The 22511-nt window shown below is 41.9% G+C and overlaps 2 protein-coding genes across 13 annotated transcripts; both read left to right on the top strand.

The window, feature by feature from the left end:
- The first annotated feature begins 325 nt into the window (after window positions 1-325).
- LOC148394316 (muscleblind-like protein 2a) lies at window positions 326-12241 on the top strand. 11 transcript variants are annotated; one of them, XM_088383064.1, is made up of 12 exons: window positions 327-587; window positions 1480-1529; window positions 2437-2530; window positions 3065-3553; window positions 4198-4362; window positions 4445-4636; window positions 4757-5002; window positions 6376-6429; window positions 6703-6859; window positions 7140-7277; window positions 7797-7832; window positions 9905-12241. In XM_088383064.1, exons 4-12 carry the CDS (start codon window positions 3392-3394, stop codon window positions 10015-10017), a joined length of 1263 nt encoding a protein of 420 aa, XP_088239190.1. In that variant the 5' UTR covers window positions 327-587; window positions 1480-1529; window positions 2437-2530; window positions 3065-3391; the 3' UTR covers window positions 10018-12241. The 11 variants fall into 11 exon arrangements, with proteins under 11 accessions (XP_088239195.1, XP_088239190.1, XP_088239189.1 ...); XM_088383068.1 differs by lacking the exon at window positions 1480-1529 and adding an exon at window positions 8650-8744 and having other exon boundaries at window positions 328-587; XM_088383063.1 differs by lacking the exon at window positions 1480-1529.
- A 794-nt stretch (window positions 12242-13035) lies between these two features.
- Window positions 13036-20516, top strand: LOC148394317 (ras-related protein Rap-2a). 2 transcript variants are annotated; one of them, XM_088383407.1, is made up of 3 exons: window positions 13036-13141; window positions 13248-13887; window positions 18449-20516. In XM_088383407.1, the coding sequence occupies exons 2-3, from the start codon at window positions 13574-13576 to the stop codon at window positions 18684-18686; spliced, it is 552 nt and encodes a 183-aa protein (XP_088239533.1). In that variant the 5' UTR covers window positions 13036-13141; window positions 13248-13573; the 3' UTR covers window positions 18687-20516. The 2 variants fall into 2 exon arrangements, with proteins under 2 accessions (XP_088239533.1, XP_088239532.1); XM_088383406.1 differs by having other exon boundaries at window positions 13042-13887.
- The last annotated feature ends 1995 nt before the right edge of the window (window positions 20517-22511 follow it).

The following is a 22511-nucleotide window of genomic DNA, read 5'->3' on the forward strand; positions in this document are numbered from 1 at the left end:
AAATGCTAATAATAATACAAAAGAAAACAAATCTCACACGGATTTATTACTGTTCCCTTGGTAACAAGGAAACCCTTTGCCCTTCTAGCCTCCTGGCTTTCGTGTGGATCGAACCACTCTGCAGTTTCAGAGGGGTGTCAATACGTAAGCACTGTAGAACGTATCCAACTATTTCATGAAATACGCTCAATACGGTATATATTGTCAATTCCAGTCTATGTTTGTCCGCTTTGGTTTATGTTAAACGATCTAAAGTGAAAATGTCACGTTTTTATAAGTTACGCGAGTCTTCCATACACCCCTTCGTGACATCACATCGACGACTGTACAGTAAGCTGTCAAAAGCTTGTTGCTCAAAGCTGTGTAATGTCACAAAGTAATGGCTGTTGGTAAATGAGCTCCCGGTAGTTGGTGAGATACTTCAGCTACCGTTTCGTTCGACATCAAGCGGTTGTCGAGGGCTCGTTTTGGCCACACGGTTGGGGTTTGACTCGCCGCGTCCGAGCTGTGGTGCGTTGCCGCATGCCCCCCTCCCCTTATCCTGCTCTGACCAACCTCGCGGGCAGCGGTTCATCCGCGGCGATGAGGTAAGCAAGTTCTCGCCCCTGGGCAACCCGAGTTAGCATCATGCTAACTGCTAATACGTCGTCATTACATATGCGGGGGGCCCAGCCCCAACGGTGCTAATGCTAAATACGTCAGAATGACAATTATATTGTCATCTGGAAAAATAACAGCCACACTCAACGTTATAGTGTTGAAGTATATAAAATAGGCCAGTGACTCCACGAAAGTGTCCCTTTGACGTTATAATAGTGACGATGCGTCGTCCGAGTGACATGTCGTCGAATGTCAACAGTTAATCGTGAAATGGAAAGAATTCAATCAGTGCACCGTGAACGTGTATTTTGAACTTGACGCGGTCCGTTGCAAAGCAGGGGGTTGTTTGCCACATTGCTTACACAGTGTCCAGGTTGAGAGCTGTACATTAACCGGCCAGGCTTAGCAAATACTTTCTGTTCAGCATTTCATCAAAGGAAACGCCTCATGTAGTCATACTTGTGGTCATACTTAGTGGAAACAAACTCTTCGTTTATTCTGTAAGGAAGTAAACTCTTGCTGTGTTCTGCTAACAATTACATGTATTAAATGTACTTTTTTAGCCATGGGTAAAAATAACATTAATGCATTGAATTTTGATGATTTCCAGTGGCAGTGACATTCCCCTCACCAGTTGAAAAGGAAAGTTTTTATTCCAATAGCAGCAGTGTTTTGCAGACAGCTTTCCCACTGTATCCCTTTCTTGTTTCCAATTGGTCCATTCCAGACTGGGAGTGTCTTCCCGGCAGGAAGAGGGGGAGGCTGGGAATGTTGGACTCAGTCGCTCCAGTTTTCCTGTTGTCGTGGAGGAAATGTTTTGCCCACCGAGTTGTTTTTTCTTTTACATATGTTGATAATCATTTTAAATCTGTGCCTCAGTGCCTCTGAAGTTGTGGACGGGTGTGCTGCATATAAGCGAGGGCAGTCGGGTAGGTAAAGTTGGTTGGCCTGGCTCGTTTCCTGACTTGTGCCCCTAAAGGAATGTTCTCTTGTGTGCGCTGGGATTTCACGATGGCTTGCGACTGTTAGCTCCCGGTCAAACCAATGCGAACGAAAACCTGCACGTTTGTCGACCCTAATTTCTCAGCCTGCATATGCTAGCTAATTCAACCCCCCCAAACCTCAACTGTGTCACACAGCTAAGGTGTACAGTTGTACAGCGGCGTGTATCCTGTTCGGTGTTGACTAATCCTGAATGTGTGTGTAAAGTATTATCTACTTTATATTCCTTATGAATGGAGGTCGACCTTAGCTAAGCAAGGTGTTGGGTGTCATAATAAATGTGACGCATCTTCCACATGACTTCATTTTCTCTAAGGCTGGATTTACACTGTACACATGGCCAATTTAGATGCAGTATCTGTATCAGAAGTTATTTTTTTACTATTTCCAAGCACATTTCTAGAGACACGTAGCGAAACTCATGAACAACACACATTTACAGACAGCTAAATTGCACATAGTCAAAACTGGGCAATCACAGCACGGAAATAAAGAGTTAAACATTCCGGAGTGTTAAATTGGTCCTTTACAGCAGAGGATTAGGGCCAGTGAAGAAGGGGAAAAAAAGTTGAGAGTGAGAATTCCTACTTTAAAGTCAGAATTGACATTAAAGTCAGAAACCTCTAACCTTTAAAGTCAGAAAAGTCTGTATTCAAAGACAAGTGAAATGGGTGGTTGCGCCGTTGTGAGAGCAAACGCAGATCACTTGCTTTCCGGCCAATGGCTCAAATACTTCAGTTCTGGAATGACGCTGGGTCATAAAATAAGAATACAACTTAAAATATTGGCAATAATATAAAGCTAACTATTTCTCCATTTGCCTTGTTGTTTCAGTGGATCAGAGGCGTCATGATCACAGCGCGCTTTACATCACAAATGTCTGCTACTGCTAAGTTTTTCTGTGAATCATCCATCTGCCCAACAGGTGGTGAGTGTTGCTCTAAAGGAAACAGGATTTTTTTTTTGTGTGTGTGTGAGAAAAGTTGTAAAGTGACTGATTCAATTTTGTGAGTGTCTTTCTCTTTGGTAACACATTGAGCAATTTTTGATCATGGATCATGACCCACTTCTTTATCTGGGTCATGTTCTCTCCGTGGACTTTTTTCAAAAAGTGTTTCTGTGACGACAGTTGCTGCTGCTGCAACAAGCGTGAAATCATATTCTTGACTTTATTACAAAGAAACTTGTCTTATGACACAATACTTGCTTAGTTCATTCATTCAGTCACGACACGAAACCACTGCAATCGGGATCACCAAAGAAACATCGCATTTTGAATATGCGTATAGTATTTGAGCCATTTGCAGGTTACCTCAGTATTGCAAGGTTTCAAAAGTATTCAGGCACTTTCTCTATTGGCCATGTAAGGTTGCCTTTTTACTTCACAGGTATATTTTTTCAGTGTGGCTTTGCCTAACTGGGACCAACATGCAAGTAATATTTGTGTTTTTATCTCTTTCAGCTCACCAATATAGGTGCCTTTAAGAAGATATCCACAGCTTGAAGTAGGAGGAAAGTCCGTTTTTTTTTCTTTGGGGCCAGAAAAATCATCAAAGAAGGATAAGGGGTATAAAGAAGCACCTGGTCCCGCTTAGTTTCCAAAGCAAAGCCAGTGAGCGGTGGTGTACGATGGATGGGTGATCTCCGAGCTCAGCGACCCTCCTTCGGATCTTTCTAGCTCCAGCTCATGGAGGACTCATGTTTTAGGAGAGGATTGTGATCGGCCTTCAGCTTTCTGCACCGTGATTGTCTTATAATAAAAACAGTTTATGATCAAAAACCTTTGGACATGGCGTCGGGGAGAGATACAAAATGGCTGACCCTGGAAGTGTGTCGACAGTTTCAGCGAGGAAACTGTTCACGTAGTGACGAGGAGTGCAAATTTGCTCACCCGCCAAAGAGCTGCCAAGTGGAAAACGGGAGGGTCATCGCCTGCTTCGACTCACTAAAAGTAAGAAAGATGACATTGTTCGTTTTTTGCCGCTTCTGCTGGTGCTAGAAAGTTGCGGTTCCGGTGGCATGTGATCGTGTAACAAGCGTCCCATGACTTACATTTCAAGACATCATCCTGCACTCGTGTCTTTTAAGATCTTAGCCAATAGCACATCACGCCCAGGCCTTTATTTAGATAACTGCAGAGTACAGTGCTGCTAATCAAAGTAAGTATATTTGTTAGCGAGGCTGCAACTTCAACACAAGGAACACTAGTTCTTTATTTTTTTTTATCAGAGGTGATGCAGTTATTTAATCCAATGCAGAGCATACCCGTCGTCTTTTCAGGGTAAGGCATTTAACTGTGGCGGTATTCCAACTAGTTGCTAAGGGAACATTTATAAGACGAGGCATCAGTTCTACAAATGCACTTTCCTCACATGGTGTGAAGCGCTAGCTTACGCAGTTAGCCCGCGAGAACTAGCCGCCACGTCATTGCGATGAAAACGCTGGTGACTCCGCTGCCGCTGTGGAGGAGTGTGGCGACGATCCCTGATGGTCCATTCCGAAGATGGATCCTTGCCTGGAAGCTTGTGTTCAGATGGGAAAATTGAATAAAAGGAGCTTAATGTACTTTGTTTTGCCGCTCTTCAACCAATGCAGGGCCGATGCTCTAGAGAGAACTGCAAGTACCTCCATCCACCTTCCCACTTAAAGACTCAGCTGGAAATAAACGGGCGCAACAATCTCATTCAGCAGAAAACAGCAGCTGCTGTGCTCGCCCAGCAGATGCAGATCATGATCCCTACAGCCAGTCTGCCGTCTGTGGTGAGTCCACCACATTGAGCGAATGCAATCCCACCTCTCTCCGTCCTTATTATCTCACAGCCTTCCATTTCCTGCGACACAGGGTCTTGGCACTAACTCTGGTCTCGGCTACGGTTCCTACTTGGCGCCCCTAAGCCACGGGATGGGCCTTCTTCCCACAGACATCCTCCCCAACAGTCAGGTTCTCGTTTCAGGGAGCCCCCCTGTTCAGAGCTCGCCTTCTTCCTCCTCTTCTTCGCCCTCCCAGAAGCTCCAGCGCACCGACAAACTGGAGGTATAGTTGAGCCGGTCCAATCTAACCTAACAAACCCATTAGAAATACAGTTAGCAGGTCTCCAAATGTGGTCACAAAGACAGGTCTTACAAACTAATAAGTTTATGACTCTGATTGTAGGTGTGTCGCGAGTTTCAGCGAGGGACCTGCACTCGGGGAGAAACGGACTGCCGCTTTGCCCACCCCAGCGACAACCCCATGATCGATAGCGTCGACAATACGGTCACCGTTTGCATGGACTACATCAAGAGCCGCTGCAGCCGCGACAAGTGCAAGTATTTTCACCCGCCTGCGCACTTGCAGGCCAAAATTAAGTCCGGTCAACATCAGACAGCCATGGCGGCCCAGGCCACAGCTGCAGCCGTGGTAAGATAATCAATGTCTTTGTCTATCTTAAAAGAATGAGCTCATTTTAATTCATGCTTAAATGACAGCTAACAGTGACATAGTCTAGTTCAAACTCTATATGTTAAGTCTTAATTGTATGTAGCTGTGTACTGAATTCAATTCAGAATGCAAGTCCCGGGAGTTTAACCAAAATGTGCTCTTTATGTGTGCTCTATATGTTCTCCATAGACCATCTGTGTTGTTAAAAATGTTAAACCATTGTATTTGTTTCTCCCTTTCACTTATGTTATACTTTACTGCATGGCTCTTAATATTTACAGTCGCGGTAATTTTAGCTTTCTATCTTACTGTGTACCAAACAAATAGGAGGTAGCTGCTGTTGCACTCAAACTTATCTCTATTCGTTATTCTGATAACACAGCTACAAACCTAGCGTCTGTTATGTCGTAATATTTTATTACAGTTTGTTTTTGTCTTTTCAAATGTCATGGTGTTTGCATTGTAAGGAGGGGCATGTAACTAAATTCACCATAGAGGAAAGTAACGATTCACCTAAATGTTTTTTTTTTTAAACATCAAGAATGTGTGAGGCCTAACTGCTTAAATACTGTACAGAAATAATAGTGGTTATTGTTCAGAAATAGAAGAAACATGAATCTAGTGAATCAAACGATGCAGATACTGACTGACATGCTAACTCTACTGGCAGGCCCTGCTAACTTCACTAGCCTGGGTAAACTCACTACTCTTTCTTTTTTTTTTTTTTTCTCATTCTGATGGGCTGCAATCGAGAGATGGAAAAATCTTTCTCCCCCGCTCACTGAATGTTCTGAACGCCTGTTTCTGTGCCAGTGTCAGTAACCCTGTTTTTCTTCAGGCCACAGGCTAGTTGAGACCAAATGAACTGCTGGTTTCAGCCAAGTCATGCACACCCATTTTGCCTCAATCACTTTAAGACAAAATTAATAGACACTTGATTCCACATATTTAACAATCAATGAATGGACTAATCTGGTCTTATGCCCATCCCTAATGCATCGCTCCCATAAACAAATGCTGGTTGTGTTTAGTCCATGTAGCCATAATCTTTAACAGCTATCATTAGCCTTTAACAAAGACTGCAACGGTATCTCGAATGATGGATGTGTAGAATCCTAAATCTACTGAACACTAAATGACACACAAGTGTTTATCTTTAGACATTGAGTGGTTACTGTGCATGCAAACTGTGTTTTATGTGGTATACTACATTCAGCTTATTTTTGTTTTCCCCCCTTCTCATCTATGCACAACGCTGTCCCCCATGATGCACCTGTGCTTGCTGTATGTTAATACGCTTGACCCCCCCATTGGCCCACTGCCATCATGTGCTCGCTGTCCGCTCTTAAAAGACTCAGTCGACTGCCAAAGCAATGAAGCGACCCCTCGAGGCAACTGTAGACCTGGTATTTTCACCTTTTGCTTTGCATGTAGCCAGTAAATGATACTGTGATATCATGTCGTTTCGTCACTGTGAGCTTTCTGTAATCTCATTTGTGTCAATCTCAGTAGAGTTAATGTGATACATTATTTCCATTCGGATTTCTATCCTGAAACCATGAGTGCATGCCTTGTAATTAACAGTTACATTTATTTGTGTAGTTTTTTTTTTTTTTTAAATGACCACAAAATATTTAAGAATACGTGCTTAAATGAGTTATGGTTTTTTTGCTTTTCAGGGCTTCCCCCACAGCCTCCTGCAACCGCTACCAAAGAGGGCAGCTCTGGAGAAGAGCAACTGGGCCAGCTCATTGCTCAGCCCCAGTTTGTTGCACTACCAGCAGGCTCTGGCCAGCACGCAGTTGCAGCAGCCCACGGCCGCATTCTACCCCGCAGGTACGCACTGACTCACTCGCCAAGGAATTTTCTCTATTGAAATGTGCAAGTGGGCCGTTAACACTGACAGAATAGCGAAAGAAAATACGCTGTGTTTTCTGTTTACAGTCATAGCCATTAGGCATAGCACTTCTAATAAGTTCCAATTCAAAGAGAGTGCCTTTACAAAGACAAATTGTTAGGGTTAAGATTGTGAAAAGGACCCACATGCAGGTATGAGAGCAGCAACAACAGCAGCAGAGATATTTATTGTCACATGTGGACATTGTTGTGGCTGGAGGGAAAGGCTCCTGTTCAGAAAGGGTCGCAGGAATCCAGGTGCAGGGTCCAGGCAGGCAGGAAACACGAGCCGAAGCAGAAGAGCAGAAGAGCACAAATCAGCCAGGCAGGGTGGAAACAGAGAGCAAAACAGGGCACTGTAAGTATTGCACAATATCAAGTTTTCTAAATGGCCAAACACAACACAACCTTGGCAAAAGGCAAAATCCGCTGGCGTGGTGGAGTCCAAGATAGGTTAATGATTGAGGAGCTGTTAATTGGATAGGTGAGGTGCATTGGTGGAGGACTCCAGTAAACCTGCAAAGAAAAAAGCCTTCAAAGTCATTTATGTAACCTCACATTGAATTGGAGCACTATTTCAGAGGTGTAACAAAGCGGCTTTGTTCACCGCTAATGAACATAATCAGCCACGACTGCTCTTTAAACCAATGTGACATTGTAGTCATCTGACACGCACTGACATTCAGCGAGCAGGACCAATGGAGACAAGGTTGCTACCTAGCAACGTGGCTGTTGACATGACAACCGCTTATTTGATAAGCGTACTGTCATTTCTAATGTTTTCTTTTCATAAGCAACTCTTGAGCTAGTCCAGTTGACTCGGGAAACAAGCAGTCATTCTATCAACATTTCATCTCTTTCCATTATACCCGCACAGGGTCTGTTTTCTGTATGACTCCTGCGAACAACGTCGGTAAGTACCTTGTCCATTTTGAGCCGAGTGACATTGGCTCAAAAAAATCATGTTGCAATCAAGATACACATGACGTTTTATTTCAGTCTTGTCTTTGCAGTCTACGTCTTATATGGCATTAATATTTCCTTAGATATTACCTCAGCAAGTGCAATTTACAAATGAAAAAGCAATATTCAATGTGGTAGGATCAAAATTTCGAAACTCGCAACATTTTGAAATGTCTGCTTTCTTTTGAAATATACACTCGTGAACATTTTATATTGATTGTTGATTTAACAACTGTTTCATGTTGTTGAATTTCAAAATGCAGATGTATCTCATAAAATAATAAAAAATGAGTACATTTTAGCAATATTAACTTTCACCTTTTGAATTGAATTCCTGAAATCTCTGACTTTCTATAGCATATTAATGATGCATTGAAATCTTTGTAATTAGAATTTTTATTTTTTTAAATCTGGTGTGCCTAAAACGGCTGACGAGTGTAAGCAGGACATTTCACAATAGTATTTATTCAGTAAATATTTCACCATTAAAAAAAAAAAAAAAAAGCTTTGGTAATATTTAGTGGTGTTGCTTCTCTGGGTAAATGTCTTAATTGTCCCTGTGATCAGCCCTCTTCTTTATATTCCTCCCGCTGCCTCGCTCTGCTGTGTAATCTCACGCCAGCTGCAGCTCTAACCCAGTGACGCCTTGCTGCTAACGTCATTTTGTATTTGCCTGGCAAAAATTAGAGACACACACGTCGCTATGGTTACCATAATGCTCCACCTGCCTTTTCATTGCTTCCATGGTTCCCCCCTTCCTGAGCCAGTCCCCATGATGTACAGTGCTACGCCTGCTAGTGTCTCTGCAGCAACTTCTCCCGCCACAAGTGTCCCCTACGCAGCAACAGCACCAGCCAATCAGGTTTGCTCAGTTGATTTTTTTTTTTTTTTTTTCCGAAGCTTTTTGTCAAGACAACCTTGGGCTCTTTTAAAATTGGAGGAGTCGCTTTGTGTCCCCGCTTGCATCGGCTGTCATTGAGCTTCATGTTGCCCGTCGATCAGCTACTTCTGCTAAGACAGGCAACACTTGTAGTGACATCTGCAAACACTTGCCGTGTCAATTTTCACACTCCTTTTTGCTTTTCTCTCCGTTTTCACATGATCTAGATTGTTGAATTTAACAAATGTTCTCTCAGGTTTGGATGACATGCAGGGGAACCTCTTAATCTGAACCCCCTTCATACAGTTAAGACACCAAGCAACAAATCTGGGGAAATTATGGGGAAAAAATTGTCACGAGCCAATCGGGATTGGCTGAAAAAGATTTAACTCATTCGCTGCCACTGACATTTCAGTTTTAATTTTAGTGACTGCAGCACAGCTGTCTTTAGGCAGCTATCTGTTCATCTGCAGCCATGCAAAATGCTCTCTGTTGTGGGCGGCGCCTCCAAAAAAGCGCCACTCCCCAGAGTGCGTGTGTACGCCTGAGGGAGAAAGAAATGGCCACAAGCTTTTGTGCTCGTCTGGGTCTTAAGAAAAAAAGATGCACTTAACGAAATGCGGAAACAGTTCACACTAATGACAGTTAGGGAAGATCAAAAACAAAAAACTTGGAAGCGCAACAGATTAGAAATTGTGACACGTTTAAACAACATATCTTCAAATAACAGAACAAGCCGGTAATTTTTGAGAGACAAACTGGTTCCCTACTGGTTGCATTTGGTGTTTGTAAACGGGCGGAGTTGAGCACTCACCCAGCAACTATGCAGCAGCATTGACTCATCATTGCTTCTGATGTCTCAAAATACAGGAATCACGTAAAACACTTGTTAAATTTACATAATCCAGTTCATCTTCAAAGCCAAGGTATCTGGTCGGAATCAGTACTGGCAGATACTCCAAACTCATCTTAAACTTTTGGTGTAGAACTTGGAGCATCTATTTAAATATTAAAACATTAGTTACTGTCATGGTTCCCTTTATGTCCCCTTAAAATGGTAACAAGCTCCAAATGCCCTTGTATGTCCTCAGCAAGAACACTTTGACTCATTTGTCTTGTTTCCACCCTCTTATCTGAAACAGATCATTCTCAAGTAACCGCCAGAAACAGGACTTGGTGCCACACAGATCCCGAGCAGCCCGTCTGTACATACAGTGTTCACAGCGCACGTCACCTACAGCAAGCCGCATGCTGATCCAGGAACACCAGTGGAGTTCATGGCCACACACAGTTTGGTATCCCATTAAGGTCTCACACAAGACCCTACTCCTGGACATACCGTACATGCATTGTATTTACGGAAGAAGTAACATAGAAGCATCTAAACCGCGTTGTACTGGAAGATACTAACAGATAGAAAATTCTAACAATGTAAATAGTCACGTCAAATGTGCGTCATGGCAGCACCCGCTGTAAAAGGGGTCACAGCCATGTTAGCGATTGTTCACTTTCTTGAATGCATTGTTTCAGTCATGATTGTTTGACCTTGTGCCAGATTCAATTGTTTTATTAGCAACTAGTGAAAAGCACTTATTTTAATTTATATCAATATAAAGAAGGCTCTGGGTGTACAGGCTTTTATTCACAGTGAGCAGTGCTCCTCCACCTGGTGTGCCTTTGCATTGCATTGAAAGTCTGTTTGCCGCTCTTGACCCAAACAAGTGTGCTAGTTAAGGCCACAGAGTTAACCTTTTTTTTTTTTTTTTTCCCCTTCCCCTCCAAAAAAAATTGGGTCAGAATGACAGGTATTTTACATAACCGTCGTAGAGTTTATCCAGTGTATATTCAAATAGAAAGTGATCCTGCAAGGACTGAACTAATTTGTAACCGTTCAGTTTTGAATGTTACAAGTGCCTAAAGAGTCGTCATATTTAAGGGGCTTCGAATGACATTGTCCTGTATTTAAAAAAAAAAAATCTGATATAGAAGGTCGTGAACACATTTTAAATGCTTTGTGAAGACTTTAATGAATATTTATGTACCCTCGTTATTAATAAGAATTATCTACTCTTTATTTTATTTCATATTTAAGATGACTGTAGTCACCCTCTGCCCCCTCATAGCAATGTTTCTTAAGTAGCTGAATGTGCAAATGTTTAGAAGAATTTAAAGAAGGATGTCCAGTGTAGTTTTTGTTTTGTACAAGATTGAGGACATTCTGTTAAATATGTCCATTATTACTTTTATTCCTCAATTTCATATTTTTCTAATTGTTTACTAGGGATGGGCATACGTGAATCAGTTTTGGTTCTCGTTGCAAACACTCGCTGATTTTTTTTTTTCTCCACAGGTGTGAGGCCTGCCACATTTTGACAATTGATTAAGATTATCGAAAATCGGTATGTGTGTTTAAAAAAAAAAATTCTTGACATCTGTAAATGGTAAAAACCTGGTGTACGCGTAACTCGCCTTAGACAGCACTTCAAAACAATTAAATAAATCACCAGTCAATTACATACAATTATTTAATTGATGAATATGCTCATCCTAAAGTTTTGGGGTTATTTTTTTTTTCGCATGACTATGTTTGATTAATTCCGACAATCTATTAAACTGTTATATTATTTCCTCTTGATGACGTCATTTTTATTGCAGATGTATTTAATGTTAACACGCTAGAACTTACTCCGGGGTCATCCGTGAATGTAACTTCTTATAAGCTGACATTTGTTGAGATTCTTTGAATAATACAAAAAAAAAATAAAAAAATGACACGACGAGATTTCATTTGCCTCTGACAAGTCGTCGTTTGGTGTTCAGGTTGGAGTGTCGGGAGTGAACGACCATAGAATTGTTGATGTAACAAAGTGCATTGTTAGGTGGTAGCGTAAATAAGCGTTCACCTTTCAACTTGTCACAAACTAAAAATGTTTGTCGTCGCCGTGATTGTACTGTCACATATTACATTTTAACTATCCAGTGCTTAACACTTTTTCAGTATGGTGGTGTGCATTTTAAACGTAGTGCAGTAAATAATCCACTGTTAGTGAATGCATCAAAACAAAACGTCAGTTTCATTTTGATTGAGAATTTCTGGTGTGAAACATTTCTTTGAAATGCTTCCACAGCAGTCAAGATAACAGAAAAGATACCTTTTTTTCAATTGTGATTGTTGCCTTATTCATCGACTGATGTGTTTGCTTTACAACTCTGGGAAATGATGTCCGATGGAGACTAAAAACGTCGCTCAGTCCTCAGAAATGCTTTATGATGATGATGATGATGTCATACTGCTATTAATGGTTACATTAATATTGATTTGTTCCATCAGCGGGCCTAACTTTAAACTTGTCCTCATTTTCTCAAATAATAGTGGCGCTTATTTTACTGTGTATGATTATCCATTTCATGTGAATAGTGATTTCTAAAGTCTATGAAAAGTCTAAAATTGTCAATAAACACTGTTCAAGTAAAGGCAATGTTGTCTACTGTTTTTTTTTTTTTGTATAACATTCTTGCATTGTAATGCTTTTAAACAATGCATTGTACAGAGTGGGGCAACATTTGACATATTTCTCTAATGTACTTTTTCAAGAAACCCACACCCAGACTTGTAAATGTAGGAAAGGAATTTGAAACCCCATCCATAGCTATAAACCCAACTTTGTGTGAATCTATAATCATATATTTTCAAGCACATAATTGAACGTACTATTAGTCCACCTTGTGTAATGACAGGGTTATCAATACACCCAGTGAAAATTATATTAAATGTGCATTTGAGTTTCAAATTGCAAATAATACTGAAGTGTTTGTATGCACAATTGAGTCATACATACAGGTGTACCAAATATTGTACATCTATAATAAATATTCCTGTGTGATGTCAACACATCACCCACACATGAATAGCAATAAATACAGACGACCATTCTCAAATTTAAACAGGCTGACGACGATGCAGCGTTACCATGGCAACAACATCCGGCTCATTCTCCTCTTGGATACACGGCTCTCAGCTGTTCGTGATTGGCCGTTCGCAGCTCGGGTGTCACTGGGGCAACCGAATGATGGAATTTAAAAATATATATATTTTTTAGCACATGAACGGAAAGGAGAACGGGACAATCTTATTGGCGGTCCGCTCCGTGCTTCTCATTCAGGACCGCAGGCTTCACAAGGCGCCATTGGTTGGCCTTGATTGCCAATCAAATGGCGGAACGAGAGGTGGGTGGGATTTTGCTACGGAAAACAGGAGGGGACTTGAGGGTGGGGGGGCGCTTAGGCAGAGGTCGTGGGTCTCCGCCCGACACTATGGCGGCTGGCATCCTACTGGAAAGTAACCGGTAGACGCAAACATGCCCGAGACGTCGGAAAAGGTTTAACCAGATTTAAATTCGTTGTCAATTTAGCGTTCGTGGCTATTTCCGGGTTCGCTTTTAAACGCGCGCGTGCGCTCATCTGTTCTTTTTTTTTTTTTTTTAGGGGGCGGGGGGCAAGTCCAGGCATTTTACCCCCCTCAGCGTTCTCCATGGAGCAAGTTTGTTTTTTTATGTCAAAGACTGAGCGTAAGCACATGAAAAGCAAAACCGTTTTGGTCCCGTCACCTTCCACGTAACGGGCAGTCGTGTAGCCGTCGGCCCTGCGTTGTTTGTGGTGTGGGGGGGAGGAAGGAATTTCCACAATGAAGCCCGTGCCGGAGCACCGGGTCTTTGTGCTTTGAGTCGAACCGACCGTGCTATTATTGTCAACAACCGACACAAAATGGTGAACGTTGTGATTTTGAGCCGCTTTTCGACTTGAATCCAACGATGCGCGAGTACAAAGTGGTGGTCCTGGGCAGCGGCGGGGTCGGCAAGTCCGCCCTCACGGTCCAGTTCGTCACCGGGACGTTCATTGAGAAGTACGACCCCACCATCGAGGACTTCTACCGCAAGGAGATCGAGGTGGACTCCTCGCCGTCGGTCCTGGAGATCTTGGACACCGCCGGTACCGAGCAGTTCGCCTCAATGCGGGACCTGTACATCAAGAACGGACAGGGCTTCATCCTCGTCTACAGTCTGGTCAACCAGCAGAGCTTTCAGGACATTAAGCCCATGAGAGACCAGATCATAAGAGTCAAAAGGTGGGTGGAATGTTGATGTCCAAGTGTAAAATGCATGCATTAATTAATGTCACATAGAGGCCATCGTGGTGGTGCAGGGGTGGGCCTATAGACACAATACAGTAGGCCTGTAGACACTAAACAACACATGGCTGCTCTATTTTAGTGAACCCTTTAATAATAGCAGAAATCACGAACATCAACACCCTCAAAATGTTGATACATGAACATATTTGTAGTTTAAACCTTAATAATACTATGCTAACAAAACATATTTAAAAGTCATCATCCCACATTAAATAGCATGTGGCCAATTTGATTTTGAATGTGCAAAGACACTGTTATATTTTTCACCACTTTGCATTATGGCTTTTCTCATAGCTGTTTTGTTAATTTTTTGACCTAGTGATAAACTACGACTCACACATTTTTTTAAACTGCTTACAAGTTTGAGTCAGAACAAAATTACTCCATATTTTTCAATTAGCCTATTTCCAGATTTGTGTTGGAACCTGTTCTGTTATTCACCTACTTGCTGTTTCTGTTCGCCATCTTGTGGCATCTTGATGCCAGGGAACTATGTTGAAGTGCATTGAAGAGCTTCATTTAGACAAAAGTAGTGCTTTGAAACTACAACGTTCCCTGAGTAGTGATGAGGGAAATCTAATAATTGTTATATCTAAGACTCCAGCATATCTATTCGAGACCCAAATAAGAAGTATGATTTCTCCCCGGGAGCCACACCAAGTATAATAAATTATGTCTCGCCCTAACAGTGATGTGTTCTGCACAGAATGCAATGATAAACAACTCGTGAATTTACAACAAAGTTGTTTGAGCTGCTTGATGAGTAATAAAATAGCTTACAGCGTTTTACTCTCGACAGTTGGCAACCCTATAAAAATTGATTGATACGCATTAACATTCCCGTGGGGCTAATTATAGGGGGACGTTGGTTTACGACGCCACCAAGACACGATAAATAAGTGTTTTTCATGCAAATATTTACAGTGATTTTTAACTCCGTTAGTGTAGGTTAGCAATAGATGGAACATAAAAACAATAAAACACAGAGTAGATTGATCTATTGTAATGTGCCCTGGAGGGCTAATTATTAGCCTCCAAGTAACTGTACCTTTTCAAATTTGAATTTTCCCCATGAACAATCGACAAAATATAATCTGGCGGCCATGCCCAATTTGTAGTTTACTGCTTCACATAACTGACTTGGCGCTGTTAGCTATTGTGGGATTAACCCTCACTCAATGACACATTGACTGGAATAGTCTGGTTTTTGAAAGGGCAGCAAAAAACAGACAGTAGCAACTGTGGAACATCAACGTATGATAAGGTGCATTTAGTTAGTGTTTTTTTTATTTTTCACATATTTGACCTCGTCTCCTCGGTGAGGTGACGAATGCGCTTGACCATTGAGCAACAAGCTGTGGTTCAACAGGCTGAATGCTTTTACCAATTTGCCAAGCATAATGTGATGAAATTATTCCATAGAGTTACCCTGGATCCTCAAATTGTTCTGCATTTGGATTACGTCTGAACAATTTTGAAAAATAATCTAACAGTTATTTTGTTTTATTTTTCCCCTCATCATCGCAGTCCTAATTTAATAAGGATTTGTTTTCCCAAGGTCCTCTTCCCTTGCACTTTTAAATGAGCAATAAATTGATAATCAATATCAGATTTTTTTATAGTTAAACGGGTTGGTTTTGTATACGCTACTTTTAAAGCATTTTCTGAGCACTTGCGCAACAGTGCTAATGAGGTCGGTCCGTTTCCTGCCGCTTGCGTTGATTCCTATAGCCTGCGTGTTTATATGCTAATGCATACATGAGCCTTCACACTCCAGCTGCAGCCCGGCTGTCGCGCGATTTCGCCCCACGCGCCGGGAGAGAGTCTGGTGTTGTTCTCTAATGTCACGGCACAAATGTATTTTCGCTTTTCACACGCTACACCTACGCACGCTTCATTCTGATAGTTGGTGCGCATTTTAAAAAAGCCTAACGATGAACAAAGACCAGTTTAGAGGGAACATTCTATGGAAAATGTTACTAAATTGTGGTTTGCACGTCCATCTCACTCTTCTGAGGTCTGCGGTTCGAATCTTGGCTCCGGCATTCCTGTGTGGGGGTTTGCATTTCCTCCTCCCTGTCTTTGTGTGGGTTATTCCCTGGAACACGGTTCGTGGAAGACTCTAAATTGACCCTTGGTGTGAAAAAGTACACGGTTGTTTCTCTCCTCATTTTCAAAAGACTGTATGAATCTTTCGCCTGAGCTCCACCCCTGTCGTCAAGATAACAAATGATATCAGACGTGATGGAATTTACAGTTGCGCAACCAAAAAAGACGCTTGTTAGAAATCCACATTGTGTTGTCACTGCGACTTGTCCGCCGCCAAAACAGAAGCAATCCGTCACTGCTACATTAGCTCAGGTCAGAGGACTCGCTCTGTCAGCGTCCATCAGCGCCGGCTGTCACGGAGGCTACGGGCGGACATGATTACACCGCGGACCTTTGCGAGCCTGCCGTGGACCGTATCATTCCTCATGCCAGGGACGAGCGGTGATTGGTGACTTTGCCGGGCATGTAAATAACAGCGCCACGGTCAGAGAGTGACGAGGAAGCACGCTGAGATAAAGCGATCAACCTTGATGTTTACACAGACGTCAAGCTGCAGGGTCTACTAAATATGATGAAAAGTTGGAAACTCCCTCCATCCATCTACACTTTCATTATCTAAGGGGCAGAAGATGGGTCGAGACATGGGATACACCCTGTGTTGATAGCCAGTCACTTACAGGGCCAACATAGAGATCCATCTACTGGAGTAATTGTGTTCCGGAAGATTAAGAAACCTTCGTCCACTGTCTATTCATCCGTTCACTCTCAGTCATGGCCACTTTTATTGGTTATCTTCAATGAAACTAGCTTGCTGGCTGGAGAAGGAAGCCGGAGGTCCTGGAGGAATCCCGACACCTCCCACCACCACCACCACGCCCTCTCCCCTTCTAATTCAACTCAACTCACAAACTGCACACAAGAAGCCCCAGGCAGATATTTAAAGCTCCAACCTCAGAAATGTGAGGCAGACGTGCTAACCACGAGGCCGGCGAGCTGCTGCATTGGCAAAAATGTGAACGTTGCCAACTGCTGTCCTACCTATAACATTTAAGGCTTTTTTTTTTTTTTGGGTCATGGTGCCGTGAATTCCAGTAACAATATTTTTTTTTTGCTATTAAGAATGAAGGGGAAAATCTCATTGGTTCACCCTAATGTCTTTGTTGGGCAGAATCCACGTCATCTGTTAGTAGCATCAAGCATGGAAGGAAATGGGACGGGCCTTTTTTCAAAGACACGGGAGAACCCCAGTCTTCAAATACCATCCTTGATCTTCTCTTGAGTTGTTTACGAAAGACATAGCTCTGATCTCCACTGAATTATATCTTCTATGTGCCAAACTAGAGAGGCGCTTGTAATTCTCTGACTCAGACCCTTCCATAAATAGCTATTGTCAAAAATCCCGCCTCGTCTTGTTGGTTTGAGCCCCCCAAAAAATGAGAGTCCCGATCCCATCGGCGGCTTGCGGCATCCGTCAGCAAGACGGGCGCGATTTGACGCGTCATGCATTATAGATGAGATGTGTCTGGCAATGGGGCAGTCACAGTAAACCCGTGCGGCCGCCTCGAGGCTCACCAGCTCAAGGCTAACATGTTGTTTACCGTGTCGGAGACGCTGCATTAGCACAACCAACGTTTGGGATTTTACATTTCCATTCCATGTACTTTGTTTGCCATCTGCGAGAAGTCTGTCTAGACAGCCGCATGTAGTATCTGCTATTACTGGTCCAGACACAGGGTGGTCGACACCCTTGTATTTTTTTTTCTTCTCCCAAGCCCCCTTGGAGCTTGGATATCTTTGGCAGCCACAGTCTCACACCTCCAGGGAGCACAAGTTTCCTCCTCTGTTATTATGACTATATATAGCCGCCCTCTCCTCTATGCCACATGTCTTTATGTAGCAACGAGGCCCCAGTGAGCCACACAAGTTGAATAAGTGGCTCGATTCTATTAAGCAAGCGCCGTGAAATCCGGTGATGGCTATTAATGTTCCCTGATTTTAAGGAAGGATTTTAAGAGTTGGACCAAAAAACACTGCTGGAAGCAGTTTAATGGCACTTTTGGGATTTTCAAGCAAGATCGGTGTGAAAAAAAAAAAACAATTTGAAATTGAATAGAAGTATCTTAAAATGAACTTAAAAATGGTCAAGGAGGCCAGACGTGATGGAATCGTGAATGATCACTTAATCAAATGATATAGTATGGCCGTCCTCTATTTTGTGCAACAATTAGGGAAGATGAGCTGGAGGGGGAACTTGCGATTAATCTTGTGATCCATCCTGAGTTCCTTTTTTTCTCACAGGTGTTGAACAGGGTAGTTCAGATTAAAGTCCACTTTGGGCTAATGTATTCATGAGTAGATGAAAATGAAATGGACTCTGCTTATTGAAAGCTGCCGTGCCGGAAATTGCACTTTTTAACAGATAGCGCCGTTTGTGTGGCTTTTTCAGGTACGAGAAGGTCCCCGTAATCCTGGTGGGCAATAAGGTGGACCTGGAGAGCGAGCGGGAGGTGTCATCCAGCGAGGGCCAGGCGCTGGCTGAGGAGTGGGGCTGTCCCTTCATGGAAACGTCGGCCAAAAGCAAAACCATGGTGGATGAACTGTTCGCTGAGATCGTGCGGCAGATGGACTACGCCGCCCAGCCCGACAAGGACGACCCCTGCTGCTCATCTTGCAATATACAATAGCCATCCGGGGGGGGCAAGGTTGGCGCTTATGGCAGCGACACACAGGCGTAGACTTGGCACACTCACACACATGGGCGCCGCACACACGGCGATTAAACGATTGAACACGATGGATTCGTAAAATCAAAGTGACATTGTTCATGACGTGATAGAATATCGAGAACTTTAAAAAAAAAAAAAAACATACCCTCGCCTTATGTTGCTCTCCACCTTTTTAGTCATCATCAGCAAAGACTTCCACTGCGGGACCTTCCTTTTTTTTTTAATGTTCTTAAGATTTACTTTAATGTTGCATTTACTGTGACAACAAACAGTAACTGATTTTTCGGATGCCTTTGCTGCAAATATGAACAAAGGTTTGGATTTATGTACATTTTGTGCAGTGCTTTTTGGGAGGTTTTTTTTTTCCTACTCATTGTTGGGCTGAACCAAAGAGGTGACCTGAAAGCATTTTAGCTAGTTTTTTCCAATATTGTAAATGGAGAGAAAAAGCATTTTCGTTTTAACACAGTAACGATAAACCACATCGTCTTCCACAATTGTTTTTTTTTTTTATTCTTATCGTCTTAATGAACCAACTGTCAGTGTTTGATAATCCCAACTAGGTACAATTGATTCAGTAATCATTCAGAATTATTTGTCTGTGAAACAATCCAGGCAAAATAGAGTGCACTACCTGGTTTCAATCAGTGGGAGCGTTGTTGATCACACAACTAGTTTACTGTATTGAGAAGAACAAGATGGCTTACATCACTGTTGGGCATGTTCTGAACATCCACTGCAGTTATTTTTTTTTTTTTTAAATTAATCATTCTGTAAAGAAACATTGGTTCATAATTCTTCAACTGTATTTGTTTTGATTGTAAAAACAGTAGTTCAGAACATTCAGGGCTATCTTATTCCATTTATTGGTTGCAAGAACAGGAGTTCAGAACATCCAATGATTATATTTGCAGATTTATTGGTTGTGGAAAAAAGAAGCTTTGAACATTCAGTGTTACTTTGCATCAATGAAAATGGGATTTCAAAACATTCAGTACTGTGTTTTCTTTTAGTTTGGTTCTGAAAAGAGAATTTAAAACCATTCAGTGATCTTTAGATGGTCGCGGAAGGAGCTTTGATGATTCAGTGTTATTTTGTCTCAATCAATTGGTTGCAGGAACTGGAGTTCAAAACTTCCATTTTTTTTTTTTTCACGATCAATTGGTCATGAAAAAAAGAAGCTTATAACATTCAGTGTTATTTTTTTTATTCATTGGTTGTGAAAACAAGAGTTCAGAACAGTCGCTGATACTTATTTTTGATTGTGGAAAAAACATTTGACATTGAGAAATGTCATCTTCATTAATTAGTTTCAGCAACAGGGGTCCGGAACCTTCAATTTTGTCTATTAGTTGGTCTTGAAAAAAAACAAAAAAAACAACAGGAGTCCACAACATTCAGTGCCATTTTTTTCAATAAAATGTCATGGAAATTAGTTCATAACATTTACCGTATGATTTTTTTTTTTCTTTAAAAGTCAACTAATGAATTACTTGTGGAAACAGGAGTTCAGAACGTTCAGCACAACTAAAGTCAAGATGCCAACACTTACCTGCATAATTTAGTTCAGAGTATCCATAGTAACGACGATGATGCTAAACATTCAAATAGCGGTGTACGCATTTTGGATGCATTTTAATTTACACCAGGAAGTAGACGATTTTTGGTTCCCACCTTGTGTCACCGTATTGGTTTTCTATTTTTTTATTTTATTTTTTTACATGTTTCTTCTCCTCTGATTCTGTTAACATTCGACACTCTGCGTAATAAAAGTGCTCAACACTTGGATTGACAGCTTCTTGTACAAGGGGATGTGTTTAAGAATTTAATTGTCTGGTATTAACATTTAAAATGCGATCGGGGTTTTGGGGGGGAACAGCAAGCGACACCTTTGATGCTGCCTTCCTCTGTTTTGTATTGCACAGGTGCTTCCTCATTCCATCTGCTCTTGGCACACAGCTCCCATAATCCCCCTGCGAGACAACATTGACAACTACTATGAAGTGAACGCACACAACTGCTTCCAACACTTCTCTGCCCAATCCTGTGTTACTTCCAGATAAGTAGATTGTTTTAGTGCAATTTGCATTTTTACTATTTTTTTAAATCGGAGATGTAGAGCTGGCAAAAATTCATCGATTAATCGATTATCAAAATTACCATTGATTATTTTAATCACTCAACAAACAGCAATTGGTTAATAAATAGTAATTGAGGAAAATGGAATTGTACTGCTGATTCACATTGGTCTTTGTTTTTCCCCAGCACATCAGGGTTTTATAATAATGATGATAATAGTAATATCTTTGCGCATGACAGAAATTGTCATTATAAAATTAAGCATATTTCTGCAACATTTCTATTTTTCAAGTTCCAGCAACTTTTAATGAAGACTAAAAGTATCTTATTTTTGTTTTATTTATAGTCAAACAGAGTAGGAGGCACATTGAGGCTGCAGCGGCAGGAAGGAGGTAATTTGTTGTTTTTAGAGGATGACACAATGGGAGCAACACACATATTCCCAATGGATGTTTAAGCTGGCTCTGAATGAGTTTTGGTCATTCCGCTAAAAAGAGACAACTCAGGGGCTTAAAGGGAACACAAACAATCCAAGCGTAGCAAAAATGGATGCCTTTCTTTCCATTTTCCTGTGTACTTTGTTGACTTGAACTGCGGCCGGCTTAGGGAGACACGCTCTGTTGCTTTGAATAGCCGCCGTCTTTACGTGCGGCAGTGAAAGTACGGCATAATAACTACTGTGCAGCATTCCAACTTTGACAATTATATCCCAGATGAAGCATTGCCGGCCACAATGACTTTTAAACTACTTCTTGTCCTTTCCTCAAAGACTCGAGAGCAAACGAGGGACACGGCCATCACTTTGGGTGTTTTGAATGAGCTTTGTTCTTAATGAGTATTTAACATGCCTTTGAATATTGCTTGCTTTCATTTTAGAGATAAACCACCATGTGTGAATGTCCAAGGTCGATAAAAGACCTTGAGAATCTGTTTGACTTGAATCTTTTGGATGTTTTACAACATCCAAAGTTAAACACAATCCATTGGGTTGTTTTTGTTTCTCTTCACATGGGAATGAAATGGAAGTGACATTAAAGCTTAACTCAATAACAGCTTTTTGAGTGGGCACCATGCAGTGAAATGAATGAGCTCAATGTCCTTAATTCACCTCATTTTGCTGTTCTTATGAACGCGTGTCTGTAAACAAGACATGTGCTGCGCCTTCAGGTGCTTCATTTGCTCTAATGAGACAGGCCAGAGGACTGAATGGCTTCGACCGAGGGTCTCGGTGGGCTTCATTACGGACAAGGACCGGTGTGTTGCATCATTTGCAATGATGTATTCAGTATATTGTTTTAAGTGCAGAGTTGCAGGGTGCTAATGAGAAAATAAATCACACCACAGTCATTGTTTTTTAAAATATCCTTGTTGTGAAGGCAGGAGGAACTTTCACGGAAGACTTCATGCAGCGATGGAGACGCTGAATGAGAAAAGCTAAATTCTGTTTGAACATGTCTCACAGGACCTTCATGACGCAGGTGTGTGAATTAAAAAGCTGCCGACACCTTGTTTCCTTCTCTGAGCTCCCCCAGCGTTCCATCTGTGAAAACGGCACGCTGCGCTTCCTCCAGCTGGGATCCTCCACATCATTTCTTGTCAAAATGACAAGGGGAGTGCAGCCTTAGTCACGACTGAAACTCACTGTTATGCAGGGGGCATCAGCATTTTTGAAATTGAGAACTACTTTTCGCTACTGATTAATGC

Source organism: Syngnathus floridae, chromosome 8, assembly GCF_059516105.1.
Source record: "Syngnathus floridae isolate MCC-2025c chromosome 8, RoL_Sflo_1.0, whole genome shotgun sequence".
NCBI classification, from domain to species: Eukaryota; Metazoa; Chordata; class Actinopteri; order Syngnathiformes; family Syngnathidae; genus Syngnathus; species Syngnathus floridae.

Coding starts and splice junctions, on each gene's coding strand:
- LOC148394316 (XM_088383064.1), top strand. CDS start 3,392: ATGGCGTCGGGGAGAGATACAAAATGGCTGACCCTGGAAGTGTGTCGA. Junction 4,363..4,444: donor CAGCCAGTCTGCCGTCTGTG/GTGAGTCCACCA, acceptor CCTGCGACACAG/GGTCTTGGCACTAACTCTGG. Junction 5,003..6,375: donor AGGCCACAGCTGCAGCCGTG/GTAAGATAATCA, acceptor CGCTCTTAAAAG/ACTCAGTCGACTGCCAAAGC.
- LOC148394317 (XM_088383407.1), top strand. CDS start 13,574: ATGCGCGAGTACAAAGTGGTGGTCCTGGGCAGCGGCGGGGTCGGCAAG. Junction 13,888..18,448: donor CAGATCATAAGAGTCAAAAG/GTGGGTGGAATG, acceptor TGGCTTTTTCAG/GTACGAGAAGGTCCCCGTAA.